This window comes from Mrakia frigida (assembly GCF_051309035.1).
Source record: "Mrakia frigida strain ATCC 22029 unplaced genomic scaffold BDY24scaffold_38, whole genome shotgun sequence".
NCBI classification, from domain to species: domain Eukaryota; kingdom Fungi; phylum Basidiomycota; class Tremellomycetes; order Cystofilobasidiales; family Mrakiaceae; genus Mrakia; species Mrakia frigida.
In genome coordinates, this window is record NW_027481243.1 from 109,721 (window position 1) to 124,298 (window position 14,578).

General features: G+C 54.6%; 6 protein-coding genes across 6 annotated transcripts; 4 read left to right on the plus strand and 2 right to left on the minus strand.

Annotated features, from left to right (window-relative positions):
• The first annotated feature begins 4 nt into the window (after positions 1-4).
• Positions 5-1,378, plus strand: BDY24DRAFT_401469 (putative quinol monooxygenase). Its single transcript, XM_076642098.1, has 5 exons — positions 5-245; positions 307-368; positions 677-787; positions 967-1,026; positions 1,107-1,378. The coding sequence occupies exons 1-5, from the start codon at positions 87-89 to the stop codon at positions 1,162-1,164; spliced, it is 450 nt and encodes a 149-aa protein (XP_076493074.1). The 5' UTR covers positions 5-86; the 3' UTR covers positions 1,165-1,378.
• On the minus strand, positions 1,067-3,168 carry BDY24DRAFT_192731 (RNA recognition motif domain-containing protein). Its single transcript, XM_076636408.1, has 6 exons — positions 3,005-3,168; positions 2,836-2,904; positions 2,306-2,755; positions 2,125-2,190; positions 1,724-2,046; positions 1,067-1,617 (listed from the first exon to the last, which is right to left on the minus strand). The coding sequence occupies exons 1-6, from the start codon at positions 3,053-3,055 to the stop codon at positions 1,437-1,439; spliced, it is 1,140 nt and encodes a 379-aa protein (XP_076493075.1). The 5' UTR covers positions 3,056-3,168; the 3' UTR covers positions 1,067-1,436.
• A 5-nt stretch (positions 3,169-3,173) lies between these two features.
• BDY24DRAFT_401479 (class I SAM-dependent methyltransferase) lies at positions 3,174-4,540 on the plus strand. Its single transcript, XM_076642099.1, has 6 exons — positions 3,174-3,460; positions 3,563-3,637; positions 3,714-3,880; positions 3,966-4,006; positions 4,090-4,145; positions 4,254-4,540. The coding sequence occupies exons 1-6, from the start codon at positions 3,249-3,251 to the stop codon at positions 4,435-4,437; spliced, it is 735 nt and encodes a 244-aa protein (XP_076493076.1). The 5' UTR covers positions 3,174-3,248; the 3' UTR covers positions 4,438-4,540.
• Positions 4,541-8,057: 3,517 nt separating this feature from the next.
• Positions 8,058-9,463, plus strand: BDY24DRAFT_344674 (EXS domain-containing protein; the record flags this gene model as incomplete). The annotated part of the gene is made up of 8 exons (XM_076637562.1): positions 8,058-8,264; positions 8,360-8,420; positions 8,483-8,563; positions 8,632-8,805; positions 8,879-8,923; positions 8,994-9,010; positions 9,092-9,126; positions 9,226-9,463. Coding segments are annotated over 8 exons (858 nt in total), but the record flags the coding sequence as incomplete, so codon positions are not given.
• A 56-nt stretch (positions 9,464-9,519) lies between these two features.
• Positions 9,520-12,493, minus strand: BDY24DRAFT_192818 (putative aromatic-L-amino-acid decarboxylase). The gene is made up of 12 exons (XM_076636409.1): positions 12,074-12,493; positions 11,995-12,013; positions 11,823-11,922; positions 11,645-11,726; positions 11,336-11,552; positions 11,004-11,204; positions 10,813-10,929; positions 10,674-10,752; positions 10,504-10,610; positions 10,312-10,428; positions 10,151-10,230; positions 9,520-10,053 (listed from the first exon to the last, which is right to left on the minus strand). The coding sequence occupies exons 1-12, from the start codon at positions 12,088-12,090 to the stop codon at positions 9,642-9,644; spliced, it is 1,548 nt and encodes a 515-aa protein (XP_076493078.1). The 5' UTR covers positions 12,091-12,493; the 3' UTR covers positions 9,520-9,641.
• BDY24DRAFT_407959 (M20 family metallopeptidase) lies at positions 12,223-14,449 on the plus strand (the record flags this gene model as incomplete). Its single annotated transcript, XM_076642780.1, has 7 exons — positions 12,223-12,480; positions 12,557-12,820; positions 12,903-13,160; positions 13,243-13,298; positions 13,405-13,606; positions 13,980-14,270; positions 14,411-14,449. The coding sequence occupies 7 exons, from the start codon at positions 12,223-12,225 to the stop codon at positions 14,447-14,449; spliced, it is 1,368 nt and encodes a 455-aa protein (XP_076493079.1).
• Between the last annotated feature and the right edge of the window lie 129 nt (positions 14,450-14,578).

Consider the following 14,578-nt stretch of genomic DNA (forward strand, 5'->3'; position numbering starts at 1 on the left):
AAACTCCGGCCTCCTCCTCCCTTTGAACTCACTCGCTTCGCCTTTCTCCATCTAAACTTCCAACAGCCACCACTCTCCTCAACGAAATGCAACCCCCTCCACCACCCTCCCCGACCCCTTCAGAAATCGAAGAAGCTCGTTTCTTGTACACATCCATGCGGCTCTCGAGCAGGTCCCCTAGCTTGAACGGCAGCGGCTCCTCCTCTGCTTCTTCTTCCTCCGGCGAGTCCTCCGAGGCCTTTGTCGTGAGTATACCTTCTTTTTCGAACAACCAATGCATAGCTGACCTCTATATGTATCTCCCAGTGGCTTGCTGTAATCCGAGCGAAGCCAGATCGAGGGGAGGAAATGGCCGAGTTCTTGAAAGGGTGAGCTCGACTCCTCCCTCCCTCCCTCCTCTTCCCTTCCTCTCGACTCCTTCCGCGTGAGCTTGTCTCGTTTCTCAGAGACATGGATGGAAGGTTTGACCTCTTATCCATGAGCTCGAGGAAGGATTCATTCACTCCTTCCCTCGCCACTCTAGTCGAGCGTCCCGACGCACACCCACGTCAGCCTCCCTGGGAGGACCTTCTTCCCTCCAGCCCTCCCTTCCTTCTCCTCCTCTTTTCTTCTCTCTTTTCTCCTCTGAAACTGATCCTCGTACAATTTCGTTTCCTCCAATCTCGTCACGCAACAGAACATCCGAAAGAGTCCTCGCCAATGAGAACGGAATCATCTCCCATCGAATCCTTCGATGCGTCGACGAGGAGGACGAGGTGTTGGGTTGCAAGTTCGTAGCCTACGTCGAGTGAGTTGTCTCTCCCAACCCTTCAGAAATCTCGTCCCAGCCCCTCGTTTGGTCTTCTCGGTTCAGGCTGGTTTTCATTCGAGTACCACTCGAGCTCCTCCTCGTCCTTCCCTCGTCCCTCCCTTCCCCTACCCTTCGCTGAACCCCTCCTCCTCTTCCTTTCCCTTCTACATCTCCAGATTCGCAGACGACGAAAGCTTCGACCAGCATCTTCAAAGCGAGGAGTTCCAGAAACTCGTGTAGGTCTCATCGTCCCCTCGTTACCCTCCCTGGTCTTTGACGCGTCGAGCTGAACCTCTCCCTTCTCCCTTTCGTGCAGCGACAACTCCGACCTCGTCAAGGAAGCTCCAGCTATCTTCTTCCTTCGAGATACCTAATCCGCTTGTTCTCTCTGTTTCATTTTGGGCTTCTCTCTCTCCTTTTTTGGGCTTTCTGTTTCGTCGCGACGACCGCGTCTCTCCCTCCCTTTCTTTCGCTTCCTTTTGCTTCTCTCTTCTTGCGTTTCGGTTTCAGTTTTGCCACGACCTTTACGACTATGACTCTCGTCCTCTTTCCTCTCTCGATCCTCAGCAAGTGACGTCTCGAATGAAAACGGCCCAAGAAACCAAAGTCAAAACGAACGAAACTAGACCGAGGAACCAAACCCCGCTCAGTCAACCTGCATCCCTCCCACCCCTCTCACCCCCTGTCCACGTCCTCCTCTGCGGTTCCCTCTCCCCCGTCCTCCTCCTCTTCGAACTGCCGACGACGACGCTGAGGAAGAAGAGGGTGCTCCTGGAACGGTTTGAATCGAAGCTCGAGGGTCCGAGATCGAGTCCGAGTACATCCCACTGCAACAAAGCATCAAACCCAAGGGAACGAGAATGGAAAAGTCAGCGAAAAACGAAAGAACGAAAAGCGAAGGAGCAGAAAGAACGCGTCGAAACGAGTACTCACGTCCCTCCCAACCCAGCCATCAGATCCACCTCCTGCTGCTGCACCGGCACTGCTGCCACCTCCCTCCTCGTACCACCACCCACTCTAACAGCAGCCGGCATCCCCAACCTCCCGAGCAGTCCTCCAGCGAGAGGAGGTTCCGCTTTCCGAGGTGCGTCCCTGTTCACGTTGTTGGACGAGGACGAACGAGCTGGAGCTGCTGGAGGAGTGGGAGAAGGGAGGGCCTTGAACTTGACAGAGATGGTTCGACCGTCGGCGATTTGACCGTCGTAGGCTGAGATGGAAGCTTGGGCGGCTTGGGTGGTGGAGAATTCGAGGATGACCTGCGAAGGAGAGGGAGGAGGGTGAGCTTTGGGATCGGAGAGGAAGAGTGGGATGGAGGGAGAGAGGAAGGGACGAACGGTAACGAAGGAAGCTTTGGGACCTAGTTTGGAGGAGAGGATGGGTCCGAAGGATTCGAAGGTCATCTGTTGAGTGGGAGCGAGCAAGCAAGGAAATGAAGGGTGAAGAAGTGAGCTCGTCGAGCTCAAAGGGAAGAGTGAGGGAAGGAGAGGAGAGGAAGGAAAGGAAGTTGAAGCTCACCTGCACGTCCTCCGCCGTTGTTCCAGCAGCAAGATTCGACACCTCCACTATCGTCTTGGAGCTCTGTCCCTTGATGCTCAGACCTGCTCCTCTCCCAGCAGCAGCAGCAGCGGAAACAGCCGGAGCCGTAGCTGCTCTCGCTCCTCCGGCTCGTCCGTTCCCAGCGACGACTCCCCCAACTCTCGACGCCAACGAGCCCGCTCCAGCTGATCGAGGACCAGAAGGAGGAGGAGCCTTCTTCCCTGCTCCTGCTCCGTTCCGACCCAGATCGAGATCGTCGTCGAGGAGATCCTTTCCTCCGAGATCGAGAGGTTTGGAGGAGGAAGCTGACTGGAGGCGATGAGCGAGGTTGCCTCCTTTGACGGTGTTTCCATAGAGGTCGTGGCCCCAGCTTTTGGCTGCGTCGGGGTCAGATTTGGTGTAGGGGAGCCAGAGTTGAGGTCGAGGTCTCTGGAGGCGAGGAGGAGGGAAGGAGATGGTGAGAAGGAAGGAAGGAGGAGGAGGAGGAGGAGATAGTGGGGACGACTAACGATGTAGGGTTTGTTGGCTTCACCAGGGTACTGACGAGGTTGATGTTTGACCCTCGTAAGGAGCTCCTTCTGTTGTAAGGAGGCCAGAGTCAGCGACGTGGCGAAGGAAGGGAAGGGAGCTCGACATGTTGTTCGCTCCTTCTCCTTCTCACACTCGCCAGGGACTCACCACCGACGCGTCGACATCCATAGATCCACCAGCTGCTTCTTCAGAGTACATCCTCGTAGTAAATCCGATAAAGGCGAGGGAGGGAAAGGTGAGGAAAGGGGGAGGAGGAGGCGAGGAAGGTGAGCGTTGGAAGTGAACTGTTGGACGTGTCCCTCTTCTTCCTCCAAACGCCCACCTCGTCGTCTAGACCTCCTTTTCCTCAGGTCCCTCGCCGTCCCACAAAGGCCGCCACACCTCCCCTCGCATGTCAGCTTCATCACCCACACGACTCTCAGCGGAGAAGGAGGGAGAGCAACCCTCCAAGTCCTCGTCCACCTTCTCGACGGACCTGTCTGTCCTCCCCGACTCGAACGACGCCTACCTCAGGCAGGAATACTGGGAAGAACGATACAAGAAGGAATCCAACGAGACTCATTTCGATTGGTGCTTGAGACCTGATATCCTTCTCCCTCTCATGTGAGTCTAACAGCTCAAAGAAAAAGAGCTTCACCTCGGCGAAGCTCGAGCTCACCTTTTCTTCCTTCCTTCCTTTCTTTTTCACTTTCTCCCCTCCTGAAGGCGAGAGCTCATCCCTTCCAAGGATAGTCGGATCCTCATGCTTGGCTGTGGGAACTCTCTGCTCTCTGAAGTCATGTTCGTGTCCTCTACAACGTTTCTTGCCTCCGAGTGAAGCTCACCGTTCTGTCCTCCCTCCCTCCCTCTTGAAAAGGTACGACGAAGGCTGGACCCAAATCGTCAACGTCGACTACTCTTCTGCTCTCATTGAGCAGATGAAGGAGAAGCACTCTGTGCTGAGACCTTCGATGACTTGGCACCAGATGGATATACGAGAGCTGAGCTTCGAAGACGGCTCATTCGATGTTGCTCTTGACAAAGGTGAGCTTCAGGGTTGTCTCTTCTGTGTTCACCTCTACTGAAGCCGATGAGCTGATAAAAGTTTCGTTGTTTCCTCGTCTACCAGCTACCATGGACACGATGATGCAGGAAAAAGGAGATCCTTGGGTGAGTTTCGACACCTCTTCTCCTCTTCTCGTCGCGGCCGTCGCTTTGCTCACTCTGTTCCCCTCTTCCCTTCTCAAACTCAGTCCCCCTCCGAAAAAGTCCAGGCAGACTGCAACGCCGAAGTGTCCGAAGTCCTTCGGTGCGTCTCTCTTTCCCTTTCCTCCTCGTCCTTTCTCAATCCTCGCGTCGCGTCGCTCGTTCTTCCCTCCCTAACCTTCGTTCTTTCTCTTTCCTTCTCCCACTCAAGGGTCCTCCGCCCGCTCCCCACCTCCAAGTTCCTTTACTACACCTGGGGCCAACCTCACTTCCGGAAGCGATACCTGACGAGGGAGGGCTGGGATTTGCGAACGAGGGAGATTGGACCTCCAGGGAGTTTTGGGTACTATCAGTACGTGCTTTCGCCGAAGCAGGAGGATCAGTTGATGCCATGATGGGTTGGTTCACTGCAGTGGTTCTTTTTGAGATATGAGAGGGAATGGAGGGTGTGTTTTTAGTTGAGCGTCGAGAAAGGCGATCACTCGACGCCCACGTTCGCGTCTCTCTCTTCCTTTTTTTGCGAGCTCTACTCTGATACGAATTCAGCGCTGGTTCCCAATTCGACAGAGAAGAGCACGAAAACCTCTCAGGCCAGACCTGCGTCGGGAGTTCAAGTCGAACTCGTCATGAAGCTGGGCGAAAGAAGGGAGCTCGGAGGCTGGGTTGTTGAGCTCTTTCATTTTCCTCCTCCTCCCAGCCCCAAACCTCGACCCTCCCTTTTGCTAGGGCTTCAGCTCAACACCTCTAACGACCCCGGGGCCTACGTCGCTTTCCACTCTCTCAACTTCGCTGTTCCCAAATCAAGTTTACCCTCAGGATGAAGTTCGCTCGATTCTTGGTTCGTTCGTTGAGCTCGGACTCTCCTTCCTTCCTTCCCGACTCGACTTTCAAGCTGACCTTTTCGCCTCCCTTCCTTGCTACCCTACAGCAAGACAACCTGACCCCTGAATGGCGACGAGCCTACATCGACTACAAGGGACTCAAGAAGATTCTCAAGAAGATCAATCCTCAGCCATCAGCGTTCTCGAACGAACAGGTCGATTCGGATGGAAGCTCGCGAGGAGGAGACGACGACCCTTCGCCTCGACATCCTCTGACGGCTGCTGAGAGTCTCGCCAAGCAGGTTAGGAAGAGTTTGGAGCGTGAAGGGGAACCTATAGTGGAGGAGAGAGAAGGAGAGGAGGCTGGGGATGAGCAGGAGGAAGAGGAGGAGGAGCCTCGTTCAGAGGAGAGCTCGATGGGAAGGAGGACGCATCACCTCTCGTCCGATGGAGTTGGGAAGGGATACGGAAGCATGGAGTCAACGCCTCCTTGGAACTCGGTACTCAACGGAACTCATCCTCCTCCGCCGGATATGATCGTCGATAGCCCTGTCTCTCGTCTTCCAACGCCAACGGACCTCGACTCGACGCAACCTCCTCCAGTTCAACGTCTCACTCCTTCAACAGCCCTCCTCTCCCACCTCAAACCACCAGCATCTACCACTTCCACCCCATCCTTACCGACATCCTACATCTCCCCACCTCCTCTCCCAGCTCCTCCTCTACCGGTCCTCCCCTCCCTCAACGAAGAATCCGACGCTCTCACAACTCCCCTCTCCCCCAACCCACCTCTCTCCCACTCGAAACCCAGGAAATCACCTCGCTTCTTCCTCCCCAACAAACCCTCCTCGTCCAAAGTCACCTCCTCCCCAGCTCAACGGAGTTCCTCCTCGTCCTCGAGAAGACAACCCCCGTCCCCTCGACTCGTCCTTCCCTCCGCCTTCCTTTCGTCGCCGAACGACTCCTCTTCTCCTCAGACTCCGAGAGGAAGAACTAGAGGACAGTCGTTCTCGCTCAAGGGAGATCCGGCGGGTGCGATCTTGGGGATGGAGGGGGCTGGAGGACCACCGAGGACGGGGGTGTTGGCGCTGATTGGGGCGAGACAGAGGACGGGGAGCTGTGAGTTTCAAGTCGCGTCGGATCTCTTCTTCAGATTCCTTATGTAGGAGGTGAGACTCACTTTTGACTGGTTATTACTTTCTGAAACGCAGCTAAGGAATCCTCGAGACCTCCGATGAGTTTGGACGAGATCATCCCCTCCCTCCTGCCTCAGGAGAGGAAGTTCCTCGACAAGTTGGACGCAGAGTTGGAGAAGGTCGAGAGCTTCTACTGCGATCGAGAGTCGGAAATGAACGAGAGAGTGCAGACTCTGAAGAGGCAGATGGCCGAGTTGGCAGAGCATCGACGCGTCTTTCATGTGCCTCCTTCTCTCTCTCTCTCTCTCTTCTTCTTCTTCTTCCCTTTCGCCTCAGCTCACGATCTGACTTCTGCTTCCCTTCACAGCAATACCACCCGAACGGATACCCTCAAGCAGCGAGCTACCTCAAAGCCTTCAAACCCCTCAACGATCTCGTCGCTCCCATCGTCTCGACTGCCCTTTCTCACCCTCACCCCGTTCACCCTCTCCACACCTCTCGCTCGGCTGGAGACCTCAACGACCAACCCTCGGCGCATCCCAACAACGAGGTCCATCTCTCAGATCCGAAGGACGCTGCGTACAACCCCGATGCTTACAAGAGGTGAGTTCGATTCGATTCGAAGGAAGAGGGACGTCGAAGTCGGGGTCTGACCTTTGCTCTCCTTTCTTTTTTACCTCAGGTACAAGCGTCGGCTTCGAGCAGCTACGCTCGAGTGCTACAAGGGTCTCGAGGTTCTCAAAAACTACCGGGTCCTGAACTTGACTGGATTCAGGAAGGCTCTGAAGAAGTTCGAGAAGGCAGCGAAGGTCAGTCGAACGAGAGTCGGAACGATTCAAGTCGTTGGGACGCGGCTGACGCGGGCTTTTGCTCTTCTTCTCCTCAGATTCACATCATGCAAGCTTACACGACGAATCGGATCGATAAGTCGAAGTTCTCTGTGAGTGCAGCCCTGTATGCATTTTCCGTCCGAGCTCTCGTTGACGCTCTTCGTCTTCTCGCAGTCCCCGAACGTCGTCGATGATCTCCTCGAGGAGGTCGAGGCCCTGTACGCTACTCGATTCGGTAAGCTCACAGCTTGGGTCGAGAATCTTCCGCAGACCTTTGATCCGACAACGCATTTGCTTCAATTTCGTGCAGAGAACGGCGACAAGAAGAAAGCTCGAGATCGGCTTCGAGTCTCCGCGTCGACGAGAACTCACCACGGATCAACGTTCAGGACTGGAATCTACGTCGGAGTCGCTCTTCCAGCCTTGATCCATAGCTTGGTCTTGAGTGAGTCAAAGTGGCTGCTTTTTCGTCACGTTTTCGAAGCCGTTCTGACCTTGTCTCCTCTCTCGCTCGAACAGGCTTCCAACCCGAAACTCGTCGCCTGCTTCCTGCTTGGTCTGCACTCCTTCAAGTCTACGGAGCAGCCTACCTCCCAGTGGTCTTTGCTATGCTGTTCGGGTTGAACCTCGCTGCCTACGTCGACGCTCGGATCAATTATCGATTCATTCTCGGTTAGTTCGACCTTTTTTCGTGTTTCGCTCGAGCGTCTTCCTCGTTACTGATCCGACGACGCTTTAGAACTCGACGTGCGGACGGTCCTCGATCACCGACAGTACATGGAGGTTCGTAGACGGTTTGTGTGTTGCTCGATTGCGCTTTGATGCAAAGCTGAACGATGCGACCTTCCTCCTCCTGCAGATCCCCTCGTTCTTCCTTTGCACCCTCTCCTACGCGATGTGGTTCACCTTCGCCCGAATCGGAGAAGAAAACATCAATCCGACCTCGTGGCCTCTCATCTGGTTCGTCTTCGTCCTCGTCGTTCTCCTGAATCCATTCAAGATCCTCTACCGCGACTCTCGATACTGGTTCCTCAAGTCAGTACCTTCCCTTCTCTCTCTCAACAGTTTCTCAAGTTACTGACCTTCCGTCTCTTCTTATAGATGCTTCTGGAGAGTCCTCACGCCAGGATGGTCGGGCGTTACCTTCGCTGCTTTCTTCTTGGCCGGTCAGTCCTTCTCGTCCCCTTCCTTTGGACGAGATCCTTTCTGACGCCTCGTTCCGCCTCCAGATGAACTCAACTCCCTCGTCTTCTCGATCTTCAACATCTGGTTCCTCGCTTGCGCTCAGAACTGCTCATGGGACGACGTTTACGGCCACTGCAACCAGTACGAATCTTGGGTTCCTGCCGTTCTGTCGTGCCTCCCCGCTCTCTCTCGACTCCTTCAGTGTGTCCAACGTTGGAGGGATTCTGGCCTTCAACTCCATCTTATCAACGTGAGTGCTGATCTTCCCGTCCTCGCCTTTCGCGTCTGAGGAAACGAACCAACTGACGCGGCTTCTCTTCCTTCGTCGTTCGTTCGCTCAAACAGGCTGGGAAGTACGCCAGTACGATCGTCACAGCCATCACCTTCTTCTTCTGGAGGTCTCGAGGTGAATATCAACTCTTCCTTCGTGTGCTTCGGATCGAGCTGATTCTCCTTCGTCGCCTGCAGGGAACTCGATCTCGGACGTTACCTTCCCCCTCTGGGTAGTCTCCGCTTCGGTTACCTCGATCTACTCGTGCTCGTGGGACTGTGAGTCAGCTCAAAGTCACCCTCTATCACGCTGAAACTCACTCGCTTCCTCTGTCTCTGTTTTCCAGTCGTAATTGATTGGTCGGTCTTGGATCCGAACAACAAGTTTCTTCGAAAAGATCTCCTTTACAAGGATCACCCGGTCGTCTACTACTTCGCCCTCGTGTCCAACCTTCTCATCCGATGCATCTGGGTCGGATACATCCCTCAAGGAGGTCTCAACATTCGAGTACGAGCGTTCAGTGAGTTCAAGACAAGTCCAGCGTGCCGTCTCAATTCCGACGCGTCCTGATCACTTTCCGTCCCGTTCACCAGTCTTCTACGCATTCGAGATGCTTCGACGGTTCCAGTGGAACTTTTGTGAGTCTATTTATTCTCATCGACTGCCAGTGAGCCTTCGAAACTGACTCGAGACCCTTTCGTTCAACAGTTCGAGTGGAAAACGAGGTTCGTCGCGTCGCGTGGCCTCTCCCTTCTCCCCTTCCCTCCCTCGACCCCTACTGACCTTCCCCCTCCTACATTCCGCAGCAAATCGGAAACATTGACGCTTACAGGATTACGCGGTGAGTTTATTGCTATATCCATCAATTTCTCGACGATCCTGACTCTCCCGCACCTCCCCTCCCCGTCCCTTCCCTTCCCTCCGCCTTCTCCTTCTTCAGAGAGCTTCCCCTCCCCTACGAACTTCAAGGTCTTCACGACGGGGACTCCTCCGGGTCGGAAGGCGAGGAGCGGGAGTCCAAAGCGGCCAAAGCGAGTGGAACGAGGGAAGGGAGCGGAGTCAAGCTGTCGAGGATGCTTTCGAGGAGGAGCAGTACTCTCGTTCGTCGGATGAGTGGGGTCGGTGGAGTTGGGGTGGACGAGGAGCAGAGGGTTGGTGGGAGGGATAGGGATGATTAGTAGCCGGTTATCTATGCAAACGAAGTTCGACGAACACCGTTGCCGCTCGATTTGCTCGAAGGAAAGATCGACGACGCTACTCGAAACGAGAGGTAGCCCTCACCCCTTTCCCTCGCTTCCCATACTCTCTATGTAAGCGTATAGAAGCATGAGTTCCTTCATCTGATGTAACGTATATCTAGCCGACGTATTTCCCGTCCACCTCCTCCATCACGCTCTCCCAAGCACCAGCCACGTCCTCCCACCTCGTACTCTCCGCTCCGATAGCCCACCGAATGCAGAAAAGTTGACCGGGGAGCAGCGTTTGAGTGAGCATGATATCCTTTCGTCGGTTGATGCGATCGTAGAAACTTCGGTTGAGTTTGTCAAGCTCGACCTCGTCCGAGACGCCGGGAGGGTGTAGACGGAAGACGACGAGGGAGAGGGAGATGGGTGCGACGAGTTCAAAGAGAGGTCCAGAGGGTGTGGTGGACGAGGTTGTGGAGGTGATGAGAGTGGCGAGACGGTTTGCGAGGTCGACGGATTTTCGAATGTGCGCTTGGAACCCCGAGACTCCGTAAGAACGAAGAACGAACCACAGCTTGAGGGATCTAAGTGAAAGTAAAAGAGGAAGAAATCTTCAGCTTGGTTCCCGAAACGACGCGTTGACTCGAGAGCGAGTCGAGTCGTCGAGCGAACGGAACGAACCTGAACTTTCGTCCGAGAGCGAGCTGAAGATTGCGATAGTCGATGACGAGGCCAGCGTCTCCCTGCTTAGTTCGAAGGAACTGTTGGGAAAGGGAGAAAGAGACCTAGGGTCAATCAACTGAGGTCTTGAGCGGAAAAGAAAGAGAAGGGAAGGGACTGACCTCTGGTGTGACGTCGAGAGCCTCCGTCAAAAGAGTCCGATCCCTCACCCAGATAGCCGAACAATCGAAATGAACGAGTCCCTGCTTGTGGAAGTTACTGCTGTAACTAGCAGCGTACTGAGGAAGGGGAGAGCCGAGCAGGGTGGTCGGAAACGCGAGAGATGAGATGCAATGGTCGTGAAAGAAGCTCACCTTGTTGACGTCTTCGAGTCGTAGGATTTCTCGATACTCCGGACAGGCGTATCCCATACCAGCCCATGCAGCATCGATGTGGAGATGAGCCGTGGGATAATCCTCGACTGGAAGAGACGCGTCGGCACTCGTCGTCTTTAGGCAGGAAAACAAAGAGAGAGCAGACTCACGGACTTCTCCAATCTCTGTGATGTTGTCTACAGCACCAGAAGAGGTTGTACCGACAGTTCCAATGACGAAGAATGGGACCTATGAAAAGGAGAAGAAGTCAGCGACGACAAAGGGCAGAAGACGAAAGAGTCGACGAACCAATCCTGCAGCTTTGTCTTCTTCCATGACTGCTCTGAGAGCATCTCCTCGCAATGAGAAACCATCCTCCAACGTCACTGGGACTGCTCGGAACGGATGTCCCATGATGAGAGCTGCCTTTGACGAGAAAAACGAGGCGCGAAAAGTCAGTCGACGCGACGACAACCCGAGGAGTCAGACTCAATACTCACCTTGGCTCCAATGCTATGAGTCTGGGTAGACCCGTACATCACCAGTCGTTGGGACCACTTTTCTCGAGAGTGCAGAGGGATCGAAGTTTCAGGGAGAGACGAATCCTGCTCGTGCTGCTTCTTGTCTTGAGCGGCGAGAATTCGAAGAGCACGCTCTCGAGCACCGATGGCGGCTGTAAGAGCGGACTCCGAAGCAGATCCCTAAAGCAATAAGGTCACGAGAAAAGGATCAAAACCGTTTCGTCGGGACGAGAGACGAGCCGCAGGAGCTTCGAGCTTCGAGCGTCGAGGACTCGAACAGAACCGTCGTAGCGAGTTCGAAAGTTGCTTACCATGATGATCCCACCTCCTCCCCCAGAATACAGGAAGGCGTCGTCCAAACCAAAGAGCCGAGTGCTCCAGTCCATCACGATAGACTCCAGTTCAGTACAGGCTGGGCTGCATGTCCAGCCGAAACCTGGGTTGGAGACGCTCGAAGCGTAGATATCGGCGAGAATGGAGACGAGGTTGGCGTTGGCCGGGAAGTAGGCGAAGAACTTTGGGTGTTGCCTGGAGGAAAGAAGGCAGAAGAGAGGGCAGATCAGCTTCAAGCACCTTTACCCTGTTTTGAGGTCGACTCAGAGAAGGAGACGTCGACCCACCAGTGAGTGATACCAGGCATGATCAAAGACTGAAAGTCGTTCGCTATGATATCGATGTCCTCTCCATCGTTGGGAGCAGCGTCTGAAAGAGGAGGGGACAGCTTTGAGCACGCAGAAGAACGAGGAGGGGGGGAGGGAGGTCGTCGGAGGGAGGGAGGAAGGAAACGTTGAAGCTCACTTGGAACGAGTTTCGCTAGGTATCCAGGCTCAACGCTGCTTACAACATCTCTCTGAGTTTGGAGAGCCGTGTAGTAGTCGCAAATCCGATCTATGGCAAGCTGAGGATGAGAGGGGAGGGAGAGTCAGAGAAGGAAGGAGAAACGTGTGAGCTGGATTCGGATCGAGCTCACGTATCCAGCTTTCCGAAAGCTGAGAGGGACAGAAAAGTCAGTAGATGACAGAGGGGGAGATGGAGGACTGGATTCTCACCTTTCTATGTCCAACATTTTGAAGGAAAATAATCTAGGTGAAGTCGTCGTTTGAGGTGAGCTCGTTCAGCCCTCGGACTTGGCCTATCTTTCGAGACCCTCCGTTTCCGCCCTTCTCCCCTCCAACCAAATCCTATCCAAACACTCGAGATGGCACGATCTCCATCTCCTACTCCAGGCTGCTTCTCTCGGACCTCCAAACCCACCAAGGAGACGCCTCAAGCTGATCATTCCACCGCGAGCGCTCCCTTTCCTTCCCTCGCCGGCTCCGCTCCCTCGTCTCTTCGCCCGTCTTCCTCCTCCAACCATCACCTCGAGGACGACCTCCACGGATGTTGCCACCCGGAGATCCATCAGGTTAAGGGACACTTCGAGGACGAAGATCTACCAACCGTCTTCAAGCCCGAAGTGAGTCGCCCGACGCCAGCTCCATCTCCCCTCCTTTCTCAAGGCCTCACCGTCCTTCTGTCTTCTTTCTCCCTAGGTTCGAAAAACAATCCAATCAACCATCGCTTCCTACGACAAACCCCTTCGAGAACTCTCCCTCTACATCAGCGACAATCCAGAGCTCGGGTACAAGGAATTCAAGGCTCACACACTTCTCACCGACTTCCTCGAGAAGGAAGGATTCGAGGTAGAGAGAAGCTGGGGAGGAATGGGCACAGCCTTCAAGGCTACATATGCCTTGAAGGGGGACGGCTTGAAGGAGAGGACCTTTGGATTAAACTCGGAGTTCGACGCTTTGCCTGTGAGACCTCCCGACGCGTCACATCTGCTCCCCTCGCTCGCCTCCGTCTTTCTCTAAACTGAGACACTTCTCTCGCTTACAGGGTGTTGGACATGCTTGTGGTCACAACCTTATCGCCATCGCTGGAGTCGCTGCTCTTCTCGGGATCCGAGCCGCAATGAAGAAGTTCGATCTCTTCGGGAAGGTCGTTTTGATCGGAACGCCTGCTGAAGAGGGAGGAGGAGGGAAGGTCAAGCTTCTCGACATGGGAGCCTACGATGGACTCGACGCCTGTATGATGGTTCATCCTGGACCCGGTCCTTCTCACGCTGGAGCGGTAGGGGCGTCGCTGGCCATTCAAGTGAGTCTCGAGGTTCAGTCGCGTCGTCTTCCGACTTCTCTCTCTCTTGCTGACCTTGTATCTCCTTCTTCTCATCTCTCAGGTCGTCAAGGTCGAGTTTTTTGGAAGGACTGCTCATGCTGCTGGAGCTCCTTGGGAGTGAGTCTTCGTCTTTCTCGTCGTTCTCCTGGAGCTTTCGGGGAGCGAGTCCTCGTTTTGCTCGTCGTTCTCCAAGACTGATGATCTTTCGATCCATTTCTCTCAGGGGGATCAACGCTCTGGATGCTGCCAACATAGCGTACTCGTCCATCTCAGCTCTTCGACAACAGATCAAGCCCACCGAGAGAGTCCATGGAATCATCACCGACGGAGGGCTCTCTCCCAACGTCATTCCTGACCACTCAGCGATGAAGTACTACGTTCGGTCTCCTAGCGCCGCTTTCGCCAATTATCTTCGAGATCGAGTCGTACAATGCTTCGAGTAAGTCAGCTCTCCCACTTTCGACGACGGACGCGTCGACATCGATCTCACGTTCCCCTTCGCCCCTTTTTACTCTTCAGAGCTGCTGCTCTCGCAACTGGATGCACCGTCAAGGTCGAATTCGAACCTATGCACATGGATCTTGTTCGTCCTTCTCCCCTTTCTTCTCAATCTACGACGCTGTCACGGTCTTGAACGAGGCTGATCTCTTCTTCCCTTTCCCTGTTCTCTACGCGTCTCTTTCTCCAGAGGAACAACTCTCTCCTCGCCGTCAGTACTTCGACATTTCGAGCCATAGATCAGCTGTTGATAGAGCTGACGGTTGACCTTCTCTTCCCGCTCTCCTTCTCTCGTCTCAGATCGAATACGCTTCGGCGATGAAGGACCTCTTCAACAACAGCGTCGCTGTCACAACAGGTCCTGGAGCCGATATCGTAGGAGGATCGACCGACTTCGGAAACGTCACCTATAGACTACCAGCCTGTCATCCTGGTTTCGCCATTCCTGCTCCAGCCGGACAAGGGAACCACACCCCAGGGTTCACGAACGCTGCTCGAACCCCGGAGGCTCACGAGGAGACGCTCAAGGCTGCTACTGGAATCGCCGTTGTTGGAGCGAGGATCATCTCGGACGAGACGTTTGCGAACGAGGTGAGTTTCGTCGTCGTCGTCGCGTCGGTTCGTTCTCGACGAACCTCGCTCCGGCTTCTCTTTCCCCTCTCCCTCGCTCGTTTGCCTCTTTCTCCTTTCGCCTCACTGATCACTTTCAACTTCTTCTTTCGACCGATCAGGCCAGAGTTTGGTTCGAGGGCGACATGCGATCTGGCTAGACGTGAGTGGTCGGCGCTCTTCCTTCTCTCCTGAACGAGGTTTTCTCGTTTCTTGCACGTTCCCGTTACTGACCGTTTCTCCTCTCGTTCTCTAGTATTAGATTGGGAGTAGACTAGCTTTCATAGATC

Excerpts from the sequence above, each read along its gene's own strand:
- BDY24DRAFT_401469 (XM_076642098.1), top strand. The coding sequence starts at position 87 with ATGCAACCCCCTCCACCACCCTCCCCGACCCCTTCAGAAATCGAAGAA. Across the intron at positions 369-676 it reads ATGGCCGAGTTCTTGAAAGG|AACATCCGAAAGAGTCCTCG; the intron begins GTGAGCTCGACT and ends GTCACGCAACAG. Across the intron at positions 1,027-1,106 it reads GAGGAGTTCCAGAAACTCGT|CGACAACTCCGACCTCGTCA; the intron begins GTAGGTCTCATC and ends CCTTTCGTGCAG.
- BDY24DRAFT_192818 (XM_076636409.1), bottom strand. Across the intron at positions 10,930-11,003 it reads CTCATAGCATTGGAGCCAAG|GCAGCTCTCATCATGGGACA; the intron begins GTGAGTATTGAG and ends TTCTCGTCAAAG. Across the intron at positions 10,054-10,150 it reads GCTCTCGGACGAAAGTTCAG|ATCCCTCAAGCTGTGGTTCG; the intron begins GTTCGTTCCGTT and ends ACTTTCACTTAG.
- BDY24DRAFT_192731 (XM_076636408.1), bottom strand. The coding sequence starts at position 3,055 with ATGTACTCTGAAGAAGCAGCTGGTGGATCTATGGATGTCGACGCGTCG. Across the intron at positions 2,905-3,004 it reads TGGATGTCGACGCGTCGGTG|AAGGAGCTCCTTACGAGGGT; the intron begins GTGAGTCCCTGG and ends TCCTTACAACAG. Across the intron at positions 1,618-1,723 it reads ATGGCTGGGTTGGGAGGGAC|TGGGATGTACTCGGACTCGA; the intron begins GTGAGTACTCGT and ends GCTTTGTTGCAG.
- BDY24DRAFT_401479 (XM_076642099.1), top strand. The coding sequence starts at position 3,249 with ATGTCAGCTTCATCACCCACACGACTCTCAGCGGAGAAGGAGGGAGAG. Across the intron at positions 3,638-3,713 it reads TCTCTGCTCTCTGAAGTCAT|GTACGACGAAGGCTGGACCC; the intron begins GTTCGTGTCCTC and ends CCTCTTGAAAAG. Across the intron at positions 4,146-4,253 it reads GAAGTGTCCGAAGTCCTTCG|GGTCCTCCGCCCGCTCCCCA; the intron begins GTGCGTCTCTCT and ends CTCCCACTCAAG.